The 17,960-nt window shown below is 36.0% G+C and overlaps 1 protein-coding gene across 1 annotated transcript in view; it reads left to right on the plus strand.

Moving 5' to 3' along the window:
* Nucleotides 1–17,960, plus strand: part of Man2a1 (mannosidase alpha class 2A member 1) — a 161,209-nt gene that overhangs the window by 78,800 nt on the left and 64,449 nt on the right. Inside the window, exons 11-12 of the mRNA XM_070036027.1 lie at nt 5,720–5,834; nt 8,699–8,769. Of these exons, the coding sequence (XP_069892128.1) occupies nt 5,720–5,834; nt 8,699–8,769 (186 nt within the window). The remainder of the gene's footprint in view (nt 1–5,719; nt 5,835–8,698; nt 8,770–17,960) is intronic.

Genomic DNA, 17,960 nt, shown 5'->3' on the forward strand with positions numbered 1-17,960 from the left:
GCCTCTTTGTGCTCTAGGCTACTGCTCTACCCCTTGAGCCACAGCACCTCTTCTAGCTTTTTCTGAGTAGTTTATTGGAGATAAGTCTCATGGACTTTCTTACCTGGGCTGGCTTCAAACTGTGATCCTCAGACCTCAGCCTCCTGAGGTGTGAGCCACAGGTACCTGGCTAGTTATTTTTATATTAAAAATTAGACACAGTGAACACATGCTTTGCTTGAGAAAGAGTGAGGACTTAGTAAACAATGCTTCCTAATAATGGAAAATCAGTCTTGTGTAAAAGAGAGATCACTATCTTGCCAGAGTGAGGCTGGCTGTTCATTAGCTTCAGTGCAGAGTGGATTCCTGCATTATTTCCTGTAATTGCCACCATTATTTCTTCCAGATTCTCTTTCTGTCAATGTTTTGCCTGGACTGTGCTCAGTGGTGGAGTGTTTGCCTGCCATGAATGAGGCCCTGGATTTGAGTTCCAAGGCTAAAAAAACAAAAACAAAAAACAAAAAAATGAACCAAACCAAAACTAGTTGTATGCGTTGAGGATACTTGGAAAATCATTAAAAGTATATTGTAATTTTCTCCTTTAAAAAAAAAGTTACTCCTATATGTAGAAAAAAAGATTCTAGAGCCGGGAGCCAGTGGCTCATGCCGTTAATCCTAGCTACTCAGGAGGCTGAGATCTGAGGATCACGGTTCAAAGCCAGCCCAGGCAGGAAACTCCGTGAGACTCTTATCTCCAATAAACCACTAGAAGACCATAAGTGGTGCTGTGGCTGAAGCAGTTGAGTGTTCACCTTGAGTTTAGGGATAGTGCCCAAGCCCAGAGTTCAAGCTCCACGACTGACCCCCCCCCCCAAAAAAAAAGTCTCTACAGTGCACATAAAAATCAACATTAAAAAAATGACTCACAAGGGACACTGCTAACTATTACATTTTTACTTATAATATTTTGACTGGTGTTCTAGAAATGATGTGGAAAAAAAGATGTTTTTGAGGTTCCACTCTAGCCTGCAATATTTCAAAAACATATTTAATGTAATAATCTTGAATATTTTCTCAGTTTTCTGTGGAAAATATACTTTCCTTATTGTATTCTGTCTGTTGAGGTTGGGCTTAAAGTAAAACAGACATGATTGATGTAATGTTGGTATTCCTCCCCAAAAAAGCATTTTTCTTTTTGGGTGGTTCTGGGTTTTGTGCTTGCTGAATAGGTGTTCTGCCACATGAACCTCAACCCCAACCTCTTTTGCTTTAGTTATTTTCTGAGTAGAGTCTGTGTATGTGCTCAGGTCAGCTTGCACTGGGACTGTCAAGGTGTTCTGTGTAGCTGGCATAACAGGTGCATGCCACCACAACCAGCTATTGGTTTAGACAGGAACTCATGAATGTTTTTTGTCCAGTTGACCTTGAAGTAAAATCCTTCTGATTTCAATCTCCCAATAGGAAAAAACTTTTTTTTAAGTGAGCTATAGTCTCTTGTTTTCTGTTTTCACTGGCTCCTTGCCTTGTCGGTTTTATGAGAGTTCAGAAATAAGGTGATGCTAGAGAATTTGAGAGATATAGAGAAAACATTCTTTTATACTGTTTACTTGCTCTTTCTGACTATCATATTAAAGAGATTTGGGTATAGACCTTGAGCTTTTGTTACAGGACAATTTGTGCTTCATGGCTTTTCCAGAAAGTCTGCCATTAATTTCTCAATATATTTTGTACTGCTTTCAGTTTACAAAGCCAGCCCTATTGCAGAACTGCATGTTAGAGGGGGAAAAAATATAGTAATTTTCAAATTGTATTTGACATTTGTAAATTTGCTTTGTGAGTATTTCACACTTCAGTTGAAAAGCTGTAAACAATTATCAAGTCATTAACACAGACATTTTAAGGAGGAAATTTCAAAACACAAGTTGTAGAATTATAAACAAGGAGGTAGTTAACGTTGGGTATTGTCTGGTGCTTCAACTACTGTTCATTCAGATGTTGACAGAAATGTTCTTGTGAGTGAAGGTAGGCACCATGACTTACATCTGTAATCCTGGCAACTCAGGGGGCTAAGATTGAGAAGATCAAAGTTCAAGGTCAGTCAGTCCAGGCAAAACAGTCTTCATTCTCAACCAACAGATGAGTATCGTGGTGTGTGCCTGTCATCCTACCTGTGTGAGAGGCCGAGATCAGGACCATCCTTGTTCTGAATAGCACCGGCAAAAATTTTTGCGGTTATTGAGGAGAGACTAGTGTTTGAGTTAAGAGGTTGCATTTCTCCCTGTTGGTAATAGCAATCCCAAACAGAATAAGTCCACTTCTGTAATTTATGTCCTTTGAAAGAAATCTTCAGGTAACCAGGTCAGTTATGAGAGTTCACAGTATCCAGGTACCCAGGCCTTCCAACTTTTTCCTCTGCAATCATAGGGCTATTCTGAGGGTCACACTCTTCACAGTAGCCTTGAATGTGTATGGAATTACAGGCTGTAGAGCAAAAATACCTTGTGACATGTCTGGAGGCTTACTCTAATCATGGCATGAGAAAATGAATTAGACTGTTTATAATGGACATATACCTTAAAGGTACCTCATGGGGCTTATATGAAAGGGAAGAAGAAATGGTAATGTGGTCTGTTATGGAAAGGTTTTAGACTTCTGCCAGCTATTTCTAAGTTGTCATTAGTGAAAAAAGCTGAACAGAAGGTGAGCATAAGGTCCTAACATAAAAATCAAACTAATGAAAGACAGATACGATACCATTTGTTAAACAAACAAACAAAAAATGACAGCAAACCAGGACTGTGATTGCTCAGTGACTCTCCCTGAACTCTGTGTGCTCTGTATTCATGGGACAAGTGAAGGTTAAAATACTTCAGGCTCTGAGAAATCCATGTGAATGAAATGTTTAAACACATGTGAATAAAATGTTTAAACACTTAAAATTTTGTTATACCCAATAATTGTCAAATTTATTTACCATGTTTTTGTTAATGCTTTTGATGGTGATGGTGGTAGTGTTACTTTTGTGCTAGTGTTGGTACTGTGGCTTGAACTTGGCCTTGTACTCTTACTTGAATCCTTTACTCTCAGTTAGGGCCCTATCATTTAATCTATGCCTATAGTTGTGGCTTTTTTGCTAGTTAATTGAGCTAAGGGTCTTGAGAATTATCTGCCTGGGGTAGCTTTGAACTATGATCTTCAAATCTCATCCTCCTGAGTAACTAGTATTACAGATGTGAGCTGCCAGCACTTCATGTTTCATTGTTTTATTGTATTTTAGTGTATTTGTATGATAGATTTTTTTGATACCGGGGTTTAAACTCAGGGCCTTGCACTAGTTAGGCAGTCACTCTTAGTGTTTTCAGCCCTTATTTGTCTTATTTTTTGAGTAGGGTTTTATGTTTTTGCCCAGACCAGCATCAAAGTGTAATCTTCTTGCCTACTATTTCTCACATAGCTAGGATTACAGATGTGAGCCACCATTGATAGTTTGTTTTTTGCTATGAAAGGGGGAAGGGAAGTCCTCTCAACTGCCCATACTGTCCCTGAATTTTAATGCTGCCAATCTCCACCTGCTGAATATGAGCCAGCACTCCCAGTCATGGTTTTGTTTTAAGCAAAACAGCATTATACATCCTGAGAAAGATCTTGATTGAATGTGGTGCTTCAGTTGTTAGTGCTCATCTCATCAAGGCTGTATGTGTGTTGTTAGGATGTAGACACTGATCTGTGGCTTTCACCTCATTTAATTGAGAGTGCTCAATGCACTGTGATTCACGGGAAGTTTTAGCTACTGGCAAACATATTATTCACATTGATGCTGCCTACTAAGGGTCACCATGTAGATAGTAGAAACAAACTGGCTGAATTTGGTAATGAAACTGTGTGCTTTCAGTCTTTTAGTCTCATGAACACATTTATCGTTATGGGAAAATACCTGGATATACTAAAACTTTTGGCTGGATGATGGTGTGAACTCAATAACATTTTGGTATTGAAGTTACAGTTTGTTATGTAAATGTAGTTTATTGATTGTGAACCCTTATGTCTTTAAAGCATAGTGCTTTGTGAGAAAAAGTCATTTCTAATTGTTTCACAGGTGCTTTTGTTTTGTTTCAATGACAGCAAAAAATATCTCTAAGGCATAGAACTCAAGTTGCTCCCTGTGGTCGAGAAAAATCATGTGATGATTCTCTTTAAAATAATAGATTCATAGGTGAATTAAAGAAAATAATGAGGTTTATCTATAGATTTCTATGTTATGAATTACAGATGTTTGGGCTGTACAGTCTTAAAGAAACATAATAGTATGCAATCATTGTATCATAGACTATTCACTACATATTTCCCATCAACAATTTCTCAGAGTTCTAAAGGTTATTCAACCTGAGCTAAGATGTTAAATTGACTGATAACTATTACATTGGCCAGTAAGCAAGGGTACGATATTATTTCATACTTATTGCCATAAACTGATTTCACAATCTAAATATAATATTTCATGTGTTGGTTCATCAGGTAAAGGCAGCATAGTGTAAAACAGTTCTGATAGAAGTTTATAAAAGTTGGTCCAGTATTTTAACATGGAAAATTCCATTAGCCTTGAGAATTTGGGCATGATTTAGAGGCCAGTAAATAAAATACTATACAAATTAATAAAAAGAAATTTGATTTGATTTGAAAATAAATAAGGAATTTCTTTTCAATGTGTAGTTTTTATCAGTAGCTGATTGTGAATCAGTAGATTCTTAACCATCCTTCTGGCTCATTCATTAAAACCACAGTTGGAAATTTGAGTATAACTAGTAATTTCGATGACAAAGAAAAGCAGCAAGGATGAAGACAACTTCATTACCCAAATCTGTGAAAACCTCTTCTTTCTAGTTCTCTTGAAGAGGAAAATGAAACCAAATTCAATAAAATACCACCTTTAAGTTTTAGAGAATGGCTTATGGACTGACTTAAATTTCTCAGAGTGTATGTTCTGTTTTCTCCTGCTGTTATATTAACCTTTTTGGACAATATTTCTGAAACAAAGGAGCAAAAATTGCTTTGTGATGGAATGAATTCCAGTGATTTGACTGATTATCGTGGATATTATTATTTGGTGGGATATTTGTAGAAAGTATAAGCATTTTGAATAAAATTTTGATTTTTAAGTATATCCCAAAAGTTTTTTTAAAGAAAAGAATCCTTATCTATCTGTATGTATACACACTTTAAAAAAAAATATATATATATATGTATAAATTTCTAAGGCCTGAACTCAATATGTGGGCACTGTTCTTTAGCTTTGTGTGTGTGTGTGTGTGTGTGTGTGTGTGTGTGTGTGTGTGTGTGTGTGTCTGTCTGTCTGTCTGTCTGTCTGTCTGTCTGTCTGTCTGTCTGTCTAAGGCTAATGCTCTACCACTTGAGCCACAGTTATACTCTGGTTTTTGTTGCTGGTTAATTGGAGGGAAGAGTCTCATAAACTTTACTGCCTAAGCTGGCTTTAAACCGTGATCCTCAGATATCAGCCTCCTAGGTAGTTTGGATTATCTCTTTTTTTTTTTTTAAACCATTCTCAGAAATATTTAGTTGTGGAGATGAATTGGGTGAGTTCCTTACAGATTCATTATAAATTTCACTTTGTGACTATAAGATGAAGGTGTTAGTAGTTTGACTGTTATTTAAAAAAAAACAATTTGGGAATATTGTCTGTAGATTTTTGAATTCTCAAGTTAATAACTTTTTTAACTTGCAGGCTTTTTCAATCTTTAATTGCTTTGGAGAAGATAATTGGAGACTCTGCATTTCTTCTTCTTTTGAAGGACAAAAACATGTATAAGTCTTACTCTTCTGATACAGTCCTAGAAATGGTAAGTTGGGCCCTTTTATAATTGCCATAAAATGTATGTTCTGTTATTGAACTGGAAAACATGATGTGACATTTCATTAAAAGAGATATGAAAAATAAAATGATTATTTTGTGCATAACTTGAGAGGTTTGTTATGTTGTTATTGCAGGTTCTAGGGCTTGACCTCAAGGCCCGAGTAGGGTCCTTGAGACTTTGCTAAAGGCTAGCTTCTACTGCTCCACCTCAGTTTTTTAGTGGTTAATTGGAGATAGAGTATCACAGACTTTCTTGCCTAACTGGCTTTAAACTGTGATCCTTAGATCTCAGCCTCCTGAATACTGGGGATTACAGACAAGAGCTACCTTGTGCTTGGCCTCCTTGAAAGAATTTTTTATTCCTTTATGTAACTTGTCTTCCTATTCATCTTTTCTAGAAGTATGTCTACATTTGATTTCTTATGTGAATTTTGTTCTGAGTTTTAGTTTGAAAAATAACACAGTGAATGTACATTAAGACAGGTAAAATAGGCATTAGAACACTTGCAAGGCAACTGAGCATTGAAATTAAGAATATTCTGCTTGGCTTTAATTAGACATGTTTTGATATTTTCATTTTGTTTACATTCTTGGTCTGTTTATGTTAAATCTGAATTCAGGTCACCTGGTTTCAGGGTAAATCCATGGAGTGTTACAGGAGGAGCTGAAATGAATGCCATACAAATAAAGCAATGTGAAAAGAATTAGGAATCTAGTTATCTGTCTCATCTCTGCTCCTCATTGTATGGGTCTTTAAAAAGTCACTTAGGACCTATGGATTCTAATTCATTTATCTGTAAAATGGAATGGTCATATCTACCTTACCTGTACACTTGCTGTTCGGCTCAGAAGAGCTCAAGTAGCAAAGTATTTTTTAATATATATTTTTTATTGTAAAGATACTGTACAGAGGGGTTACAGTTACATGAGCAAGGTAGCGAGTCCTATTGAGCATTGTTACACCCTTCTTTATTTTTCCCCTACCATCCCTTTTCTCCCCACCTCCCCATCTCCTCCCTCCCCTCCCCGCAAAGTTGTAAAATTCGTTTTCAACATCGTGTCTTGTACATCTCATTGTTACAATGGGTCATCCTGTATCCTTATTTCAGCATTTTGTTATTTCCCTTCCCCTTCCCAGATTAGAAAAATGTATATACAAGATGCAGGATATCCGAATCAAATACAGTGACAACAGGGGTTGTACCATGGGGGAAGAACATATAATAAAACAAAGAAAATCATATAGTACATTATAAGTATATTAAAAAGAACAGCAACAAAGATAAAACCTCTTGTGTCTGTATCTTGGGGTTCTTTTTGCTCAGTATCAGGGTATTTGGTCATATGTACATAGCTTTTGACCTCTTCTGCTTTTCCTAGACATATATTAGTTATAGCAGATAAGGGAAACCTTGTGACCTATGTTTCTTTGAGTCTGGCTTGCTTCACTTAATATAATATTTTCCAAGTCTATTTTCTAACAAATGGGGCAGTGTCATTCTTTCTGATGGAGGCATAGAATTCCATTTTATATATATATATATATATATATATATATATATATATATATATATATATATATATATATATATACACATACATATATATGTATACATATATATGTATACATATATATATGTATACATATATATGTATGTATATATGCCACATTTTCTTGATCCATTCATCTGAGGGGCATTTGGGTTGGTTCCATATCTTATCTATTGTAAATAATTCTTTGATAAACATGGTTTTGCTGGCAGCTTTAGCCTTGTTTGTGATCATTTGAGTAAATTCCTAAAAGTGGGATTGCTGGGTCATAGGGGAGCTCTATGTGGAGTCTTTTGAGGAATCTTCATACTGCTTTCCAAAGTGGTTGAACAAGTTTACACTCCCACCAACAACGCAGTAGGGTTCCCTTTTGGCCACATCCTCTCCGGTATCTGTTGTTAGGAGATTTCTTGATTCTAGCCATTCTAACTGGGGTGAGGTGGTATGTCAGTGTTGAGGTTGAGCTTTTCTTCATATATCTATTGACCATTCTTAATTCCTCTTCAGAGAAGTCTCTCTTTAAGTCTTGAGCCCACTTATTAATTGGAGGATTGTTTCTTTGAGGATTTGTTGCTGGGGATTTAATTTTTTGAGTTCTAAGTATATTTTAGATATGAGAGCCTTGTCTGTTTTATGGCTAGTGAAGATCTTTTCCCAGTCTGTGGGCTTTCTATTGATCTTAGCAAAGTATTTTGAAAGGAACAGCAGTTCAAAAAATGGCTGAGTGCAACCTCTTTACAATTCCACCCTGCAATTCAAAGTTTTTCTTTTGTAAATTAAGACCTAGTTATCTTTAGAGTATTTTATGAATGCTAGGATTTATTTTTTATGTAACTTAAACTTACATATCTGAAATGAGAAATATAGTTTCAATACTTTTAGAATGATGCTTGTAATCAAGTAATGATTATAAATGTTCAAGTAGAAAAAAACAAGAAATGGACTTAGATTTCCTAAAGATATTAAATATAAGGCACACGTAACATAGTAAAACTTCTAGCAAAATGGTCTGAGAACTGTGATTTATGTGGTTCCAAAATGGAACACCCATGATGGTAATGCATGTTTTGCTTGAGTTACACTTAAGCACATTTGTGCACACACAAACACAGGCCCACATGTACTCACACACACTTTCAGTGGCTTGTTTGCTTTGAATTTTGATGTACTTGATTTGGGAAGTGGGTTTTTATTAATTTCATATTTTATACTTTCAAGATTTTTGCAAAGTAGCATTGCAGAGCTAATTTTTATGTTTGTTTTCTAATTAAAATAAAATATTATACTTCATTCTTGTAGGATTCACAGCAAAAGTCACAAGATTCCCTGCCAGCAAAAAATATTATAGAGCTGAGTACAAGTGAACCCAGGTAAGTTTGCAATTTTATTGAAAACTTACGTGCCTGGCTTAGTTTTCTTGATTTTCACCATACTTGTCCTTATTCAGCATATATTTGGAGGCAGTATTTCATTTAGTTTATTATTTGATTTGATGTGAATTTTCTGAAGAAACATTTTCTTCAAATATCAGTCATATTCAGTGATGGTAATTTGATACATCACCGAATTTACTATTATAACAGTTTTACTGTTACAATAATTAGGTATTATTATAAGAATTAGTATTTTTCATAATCTATGGCATTGATAAATACATAGCTAATTAATGACTAAAAACAAATCACTTACCTTTTATAACTTTTAGATGGCATTTGTTCTTAGCTAATATTTCATATAGCTACCTTGTGGTTTTGTTTTTGTTTTGTTTTTTTGTCGATCGTGGGGCTTGAACTCTGGGCTTGGGCGCTGTCCCTGAGCTCTTCAGCTCAAAGCGAGTGCTCTACCGCTTGAACCACAGCACCACTTCCGGTTTTCTAGTGATTTATTGGAGATAAGAGTCTCACAGACTTTGCTGCCCGGGCTGGCTTTGAACTGATATCCTCAGATCTCAGCCTCCTGAGTAGCTAGGATTACAGGCTTGAACCACCTGCGCCTGGCTTCCTGGTGGTTTTTAAAAATTAATCCTCAATTCTGGTTGTTGTTTTTTTGTTGTCGTGGGGCCTGAACCTTGGGCCTGGGTGCTGTCTCTCAGCTCTTCGGCTCAAGGCTGGTGCTCTTCCACTTGAGCCATAGAGCCACTTCCAGCCTTTTCTGCTTATGTGGTGCTGAGGAATCGAACCCAGGGCCTCATGCATGCAAGGCAATCACTGTACTACTGAACTACCTTTCCAGCCCAATTCTGTTTTTTTTTAATATATAGTTTTTATTATTATTGTAAAGATGATGTACAGAGGGGTTAAAGTTATATAAGTAAGGTAATGAGTACACTTCCTTCTTTTTTCTTTACTTATAACACTCTTTAGTCTTTTATGGTGTTTGGTCTTTCTTTTAAAATTTAACTTTATTGTAAAGATGCTGTACAGAGGGGTTACAGTTACATGAGTAAAGCAATGAGTACATTTCTTGTCGAGCATTGTTACCCCCTCCCTTGTTGTTTTCCCACTATCCCTTCCCTCCTCCACCTCCCTCACTCCCACCCCCCACCAAAAAGTTGTGAAGTTCATTTCTAATATAGTGTCTTGTGGGTCTCATTGTTGCAATGGGTCATCCTGTGTCCTTGTTTCAGTGTTTTGTTTTTCCTCTTCTCCTCCACAAATTAAATAAATGTATATGCAAGATACAGGGTACCAAAATCAGTGGCAACAAGGGATATACCATAAGGGGATGAACATACAAAGGAAACAAAAAATCACATAGTACATTAAAAACAACAATAACAACAAAGAAAGACCTTTTACATTGCCACTCTTTTCCCTTGCTCTCTTCCAGTTTTTCTATCCTATCCCTACCCATAAGTTACGTAGTTCATTTTCAACATAATGTGTAATGAGCGTCACTGCTGCACTTGTTCAATCTTTGTCCTGCCCTCTCTGCCCCGCCTCTGTCCCTCTCAAAAACAGATAAACTTACAGATAAAAGGCATAGAAAGCAAAAACAGCAACAAAGGAAAAAATAAAACCCTCTTATTGCCATCTCTTCATGTTCATTTTGATAAATATTATTTTATATGATCATGTATGCATAGCTGTTGAACCTTCGTCAGCCTTTCCTCTGATTTTCCTTTGGCCTCACTGTGTGAAAGTTTAGGGACCTGTATAATTTATCATGTCTTTTACCATCCAGTAGATGTAGCTTTTTAGACATATTCTAGTTATGAGGGAAAACATGCAGTTAGAGTGAAAGAGTAACATAAATATTATTAACTGATTAAAATCCCTCTTGTAGATTGTTCACTAATGCTGGGGCTGGACAGGTCAGGGGACAAGATGCATTTCCTTTGGTTTTTCTCCTTTCTTACTGTTCCAACCTCAAAATGCAATGATGGATTATTTAGTCTTGCTTATGCTAGATGAAGAAAGCCAGAAAATGTAGGTAGGTGTGACAGTAAAAGAAAAACAGGTTTTGAACTTTAATATTAAAAGATTTCAAAGACAGGTATGCATAAAGAGAATTTTAAAGCTATTAGTAAAATGTTTACCTCTTGATGTTGTTTTAAAGCAGTTTGTTTTTAAATGTTTTATTTTACTGTTATTTCTTTACAGTCAGTTTTATTTTACTGTTACTTCTTTACAGTCAGTTTTAATAAAATATCAGTGTGACTGTTTGCCTAGATTAGTAAATTAAGGATACTTCTGAATATCAGATTTGATTTTTATGTTTATTATCCATTTTGAACTTCACAGCTTCATAAATATTTATTTTGGGTTGGAACAATATATATATATATATATATATATATGTATATATTTGTATATTAGCTACTGATTACCTTACTGATCTCTCCATAAAACCAGTGACCAAGCCAGGCGCCAGTGGCTCAAGCCACTGAGGAGGTTGAGATCTGAGGATCACGATTCAAAGCCAGCCCGGGCAGGAAAGTCCGTGAAACTCTTATCTCCAGTAAACCACTAGAAAACTAGAAGTGGCACTGTGGCTCAAGCGGTAGAGCGCTTGCCTTGAGCTGAAGAGCACAAGGATAGTGCCCAAACCCAGAGTTCAAGCCTCAGGACTGACAAAACAACAACAACAACAACAACAACAACAACAAAAAACAGTGACAATAAAGGAATTATAGTGGCCTTTAAAAACGGAACAATTTGATAGTTTTACTTAGCAGATCCTGAGAGTGAAATTGCTATTGTCGGTCCTTAAAGTGAAACTTCTAAAAGTGTGGCTGTGGATTTGTCTCACATTCTTTATCAATCTTCTGTGGTATTCTAGGGGTTAGCTTTATTTTAATTATAATTCCTATTTGAATAACAAATTATTAATCTAAATAAGGTATGTATTAACAATGGGGAACATAACCCTCCACAGGAGGGTAAAATTGGTTCTTAGGGGATTTGAAAAAAATATCATTAATATACAAAGCACAGATTTAGTACCTAGTAGTAGACAGTTTATATGTGGTATTATCATGGTATGAGAGGATTATTAGAAAATAAATGTCTAAAGAGAGTCCTCAGGGAGATGTTAATATAAAAAAGGCTTGAGAAATACTGATCTAAACTAAATTTAAATAATACACATAAGTGAATTTTTTCTTGCTGTTGGCAGTTCATTATTGCTATAGCCTAACACAATTTAGTTTGTGACTGTTTAGAAAGTAATGTGTAATCTTCTGAAAGTGACATTAGAACATATTGCTCTAACTCATTTAGGTCATACAAGGTTATTTGGGCAAAACTATATGTAGATTTAGGTTTTGCATAGAGAGTCATTACAGTTAGGTGTTAAAGAATATTGTGATGTATTCATATTATTCAATGTACACATGTAAAAATGGAACCAGGCAAATTGAGGGGGGGATGAGTAGGGTTTGGAGAGATGGAGAAGACATTTATCAAGATTTGTTGTACTTATATATTGACATGTTGAATTGTAACCTTTCTGTAGTACCACTTAATGGTAATAAAAAAAAAATAACTGAAAGGAAATAATTACCAAGGAAATGTACTCATTACCTTACTCATGCAACTGTTACCTCTTTGTACAATATCTTTAAAATAAAGAATATGTATGAAAAAAGTAAAACATAGTTAAAGAAACTTAATAAAAAGACAAGAAAAGTAAGGACTCAGAAAACACTGGAATACAAAGACTTACAAGAAAAGTAAGGGCTCAGAAAACACTGGTTATGTAAGATAACAGTCTCAGACCAGTGGAGAATTGGGTATTCTTTCAGTGTTTTATCTAACCAGGAAGGACAAGAATATTTATCATTTCATGAACCATGAAGTCACATGGCTCAACTGTTGGTAAAGGATGTTTTTCCTGTAAGGTGGAGAAGTATATGTTGAAATTGAGATTGTGGTAATGTATATAAACCTGAAAAAGTTTTTTTTTAATTTTTAATAGAAAGTTTGTCTTCGTTCATTATGTTCATGTAATAGAATTCTCTAGACTGGGTAATTTGTAATAAACAGAAATGTATTTGGCTCTTAGATTGGAGGCTGCAAAGTCTAGGGTGGAAAGACTTTACCTGGGGAAGATTTCTTACTATCATCCCTGAGGGAACATGGGATGTCATCAGAGCCTAGGGTGGGCGGGAGGGGAGCTCATGGGAGCCTACTCTTAGAATGCTTTCCCATTCATAGGATCCATTCAGGAGGACAAAGCCCTTACTACATAATCACCTTTTAGAGAGCTGATCTCTCAATACTGTTATATTGTGGATTACGTTTCTAATGCAGGAAATTACATTTCTAACACGGCAAACTTTTACAGTTTTGAGAGTAGTTTATGTAGATTATTACAAATGTAAATACTTTAAAATTTTTAGTAGACAGTTTAAATTTTAACAAGTAAACCTCTCTTCTGTCTCTGTCTCTCTGTCTCTCTCTTTTTGTCAGTCATGGGACCTGAACTCTGGGCCTGGGCACTGTTCCTCAGCCCTTCAGTTCAAGGCTAGCGCTCTACCACTTGAGCCACAGCTCCACTTCTGGCTTTTTTTGCTTATGTGGTGCTGAAGAATCGTACCCAGGGCCTCATGAATGCAAAGCAAGCACTCTACCACTGAGCCACCTTCCCAGCCCCCTCTCTTTTTCTTTTATGTGCAAAGAAAAACAAAGTCAAGGGATGAATTTGAAAAGATGCTGTTGACCTTATGGAGACACACAGAAGTCAGTGTCTCCTAGACATCAGTGAGTTCAGAATACAGGCCAGCTATTAACAAGTATTTATTAGTTAATGCTGGGCATAGTGTCTCAGGCCTGTAATCATAGCTACTTGGGAAGCAGTGATCCAGGGATTGTGATTTGAGACCAGGCAAGGAATAAAAGTTTGAGAGATGGCAGCTATCATAACATCTGCCTGTTATCCCCACTGACACAGGGAAGCACAGTAGGAAGATCACAGCACAGGCTAGTCTGAGTATAAAGTAAGATGATGCCTTAGAAGTAACCAAGGCAAACAGGAAACTGGCAGTGGGTTCAAGTGGAGTGTGTCTGTATTGAAAGTGTAGCACCTGGCATTCCAGGCTATCATCTCTATTCGCTTCTTGGATGGTCCTCCTTCAGTGACCTCCCAGCATTCCTTATTTCAGTACCTCTGATTTTCTTCACATACTTTCCTTTGAGGTCTCAGTCTTGATTAATAGCTGTTTTCTCTTTTTAGTGCTTTCAGTTCTGAAATCCCAGAATTCATTTTAACCTTACATTTTATTACTTAAGTTTCATCAACTGTAGAATCTTTTGGGTCCTACCTCTACTCCTGTCTGGCATCATCCTCTTTCCTGTTACTCTCTGGTTTGGGGCTGTCCTTTATGTGTTGTGAACTACCACTATGGCTTCTTGCCCTTCTGTCTTCAATTGATTTATGCCTTTTATTTATTACATGCCAGTATCTAAGGAATCCACTCAAAGGCAGAACTCTATGAAAGTTATTTTTTATTACTTTTGTTCTGCAGGTCCTTCATATTTCCTATTAAGGAAAGTTGTGATCTAATAGTTAATTAATTATATTTTAGTAGTCAGTTGCTTATAAAGCTACCCTCACATCTAAAGTATTCAATACAGTTTATTATATCTCTCATGGTTCTTTATATGCACTACCTGGTTCTTGGTTGCAGATTGGGACTGGAGTTTTCTTAAAAGCAGGACAGACATATATGTCCAAGAGAACTCAACATTGCTGGAAGTTGCTCTTGCTGATTGATTAGGATAAGTTGGTGCTGTCAACTGCGAGTGTTTCTACATGTCCTCTGTGGGGGACTTGGGCTTCTTTAACCATGGTTATTCCAGAAGGGAAAGCCTGAGAAAACTTGAGAATTTGCTGAGTGGAGACTTCTAAACTTCTGAGGACCTGATCTTGGAAATTGTAGAGTCATTTTCACTAATCTGTCGTTGTCTAGAAAATTACTTAGGTTAGCCAAGATTCAAGATGAGGGAATTTATTTCTATTTTGATGTGAGATATATCTTTAAACAAAGGTGTGATGGCTGTCACCTTTGGAAACTATCATAGTTGATCTGCTAGCCACTGTAAATCACATACCTCCCAGGTACCAAAACCAGTCCCCCTTGTTCCAAGATGCCCAAAGTCTGTTATAACATTGGCACAGAATTTTCATTTATATAGGTCTGAAACAGCTTACTCATAGAGCTCCAAGTTGACTTATTTCTGCCTGTATCATTATTTGAAGTAAGTCCCACTAGATTTTAAACTTCTGGAGTTAGGGACTGTTTATTTATATTTTCTACCATGTCTGTGGTATTGTATTCAATATATAAAGAATTCAATATAAAGAGTTGCTGGAATACATTTAATTACTGATTGAAGACAATATTTTGAAAATGTTGTAGCAGGTATAAAAACGTTATATGCTGGTATTTCTTCTCCCCAGGTAGTTCTTATTCTTTCATCAAATGTCCGAAGATAATCTGTCACAGTGTTCCGAATGAACTTAATGCTACTATAAATAAAAAATAATGTGATAGAGCTTTGGATTTGTGTAATTATTTGAGATTTTACAGCTTCATACCATGAACTCTGATAAAAAATTAGGTTTCACTCAGCTTTATTACACTTTCATCGAATTAACATTCCTGAGATTACATTTTGACAATAAAGGGATACCTGAATAGCTCAATGAGTTGAACTCATCAGATCAGATTTTATGCATGAAACTTTTTTCTGTTATTATTGACATTGAGTATTTGCCTGATTCTACCTTTTGTATTTTCAATATCCTATTGCAAGTAGTTCTTAGTAATTTTACTAGAACAATGACACCCAAGGCTTTAGGTGATTTTTCAAAATTTGTTATCAAATTATCCATATATTTTTATGCCACATAAGAATGTATCTGATAAATTAATATATCTAAACGATATGTAAATGTATGTTGTAAATTATTTTTGTTGTTTAGAAATGGAAATTCTAGGAAAACCGAATTGGATCTTGTCTAATTCTGGCTAATGGAATTGCACTGTCAGATTCTAACATAGGTGTCTTAGAAGAAATTATACTTAAGTATGGTGCTAAGGTTCCATAGCTTGAAGACAGGTAGCTCTAGCTTGAGAAATTAGTCTGTGTTATCCTAAGAGGAGCTTGCCTGCTGCTTATCTATGGGGAGATAAAAAAAAAAGTGTTATAAGTGGTAATTATTGAGAGAGGTGTGGCTACTGGTTATGAATTATAATGCTTTAAGCTCAAATCTTATATATGAAAAAACTGATATAAAAAAGACATCATGTTGTTGAATAGAAACATAAGTATGTAAAGTCAAGAAGTTAAGGGCTTTCTTTCTTGAAAACAATGGGCTATATTTAGATATTATCCCATTTAGGACCAGATGTAGGATGTATTGGTCATACCTTCAGTCTCAGCTACTTAGAAGATGAAGATAGAAAGATCAAATTGTCTGGCCTGCCAGTGCAAAAATGTGAAACCTTTTCTGAAAAAGTAATGTAAAAAGTGACAGGCAAATGCCCAGTGGTAGCTCACTGGCCTAGCAAATGTATGAGGCCCTGAGTTCAAACCTCACTACAAAAAGAGAAAGTTATCTCAAGGGAATTCAGGAAAACATGTTTTGACTAGGATATGATACCCTGAATCTTCTGCAGGTTTTATTATTTTGATTTTCAGAACTGAAATAGCCTTAACTTTTAACACTGTTAGAAATTTTCATTTGATGGGAGAACTTGCTAGCTGATGTGCCAGCATCTTACAAACATGAAAGCAGCTTTTCTAGTGTAAGCCTACCTGGGCACTATTACCACTATCTATATTCATTCATAGATTTTTCTATGAGATGTCTTTCTGTTTGAACATAAATTACTTATAAAAGATGTTTGTATGCTTTCACTTCTTCTGTATTGTTTTATTTTCAAGATATAACTTGACCAGTGTTCTCATCATCTAGACATATGGCTTATCCTGGCTGTAATCTGTTGGGATGTTATTAGAATATGTAACTTACCCAAAAGACTAGGTAGCACATAGAACATTATTTAAAACAGAAGGTTGTGAAGAACTTGAAATAGCTTCAGTATGATCCTTGTTCATTATACTAAAAATGATATTCATTAACTAGTGATTTGAAGTGTCTGTGTAAGGACTAAAGTTCCTTATCTGTTGCTTGCTATTTTAAAATTAGTCATTTAGCCTGGTACTGGTGGCCCCTGTAGTCCTAGATACTCAGGAGGCTGAGATCTGAGGGTTGCTGTTCAAAGACAGTCAGGGCAGGAAAGTCTGTGAGACTCTTACCTCCAATAATCCACCAGAAAACCAGAAGTGGTGCTGTGACTCAAGTGATAGAGTGCTGGCCTTGAGCTGAAGAGCTGAGGGAAAGCACCCAGGCCCAGAGTTAAAGCCCCAATGACCACGCACCCCCACCCCCAGCACACAATAAATATTTTTTTTTAAAAAAACAGTAAAATTTGAGTTTCATTTTGCCTGATTTTTCAGGGAAATAGAAAATTCTGTGGGGGAGGAAATGAGAAGAATTCCACCTTTCCCACAGTGTTCTCCCTACCCTTGTCCTGTTTATTTTATGACATCGGGAATGATGAATATTAATTCCTGAGGTACTGTTTCAGCCTCTCGTTGACTTTGATGAAATAATACCTATTATATTAAAAGAAAAGGGTTGGCACTTCCAATTTACGTGATGGCTGACTAGGGACCCTGAGTCTGACTCTCTCAATTTCCTATTAAAGCTCATATGAAAATAAAGGAACTGGTGAACAATCCCAGGCATACCAAAACCTTGCTTATTGCTGTAACCCAGCATATTCACAAACTACTAAGTTGATAGAACTGGACGGAAAAAATGCAATTATTTGTTGACTATGATAAATAGAAGTAAAAACAACATGCAGCTCTCTGGGAGCAAATATGATTATCTCCTCTTCCTTTTCAAAGTATCTATCCCCATGGCTTTGAAATTTTGATAAATGAACTAGAAAAGAGGACAAATATTTTTCTTCTGGAAAGGTGTTACTTTTTGAGGCTAGTGAGAAGATAGGGAGCAATTTATTATTTTTTCTTTCCCTCCTTCT

This window comes from Dipodomys merriami, unplaced genomic scaffold (assembly GCF_024711535.1).
Source record: "Dipodomys merriami isolate MVZ:Mamm:240054 unplaced genomic scaffold, mDipMer1.0.p SCAF_27, whole genome shotgun sequence".
Classification (NCBI taxonomy): domain Eukaryota; kingdom Metazoa; phylum Chordata; class Mammalia; order Rodentia; family Heteromyidae; genus Dipodomys; species Dipodomys merriami.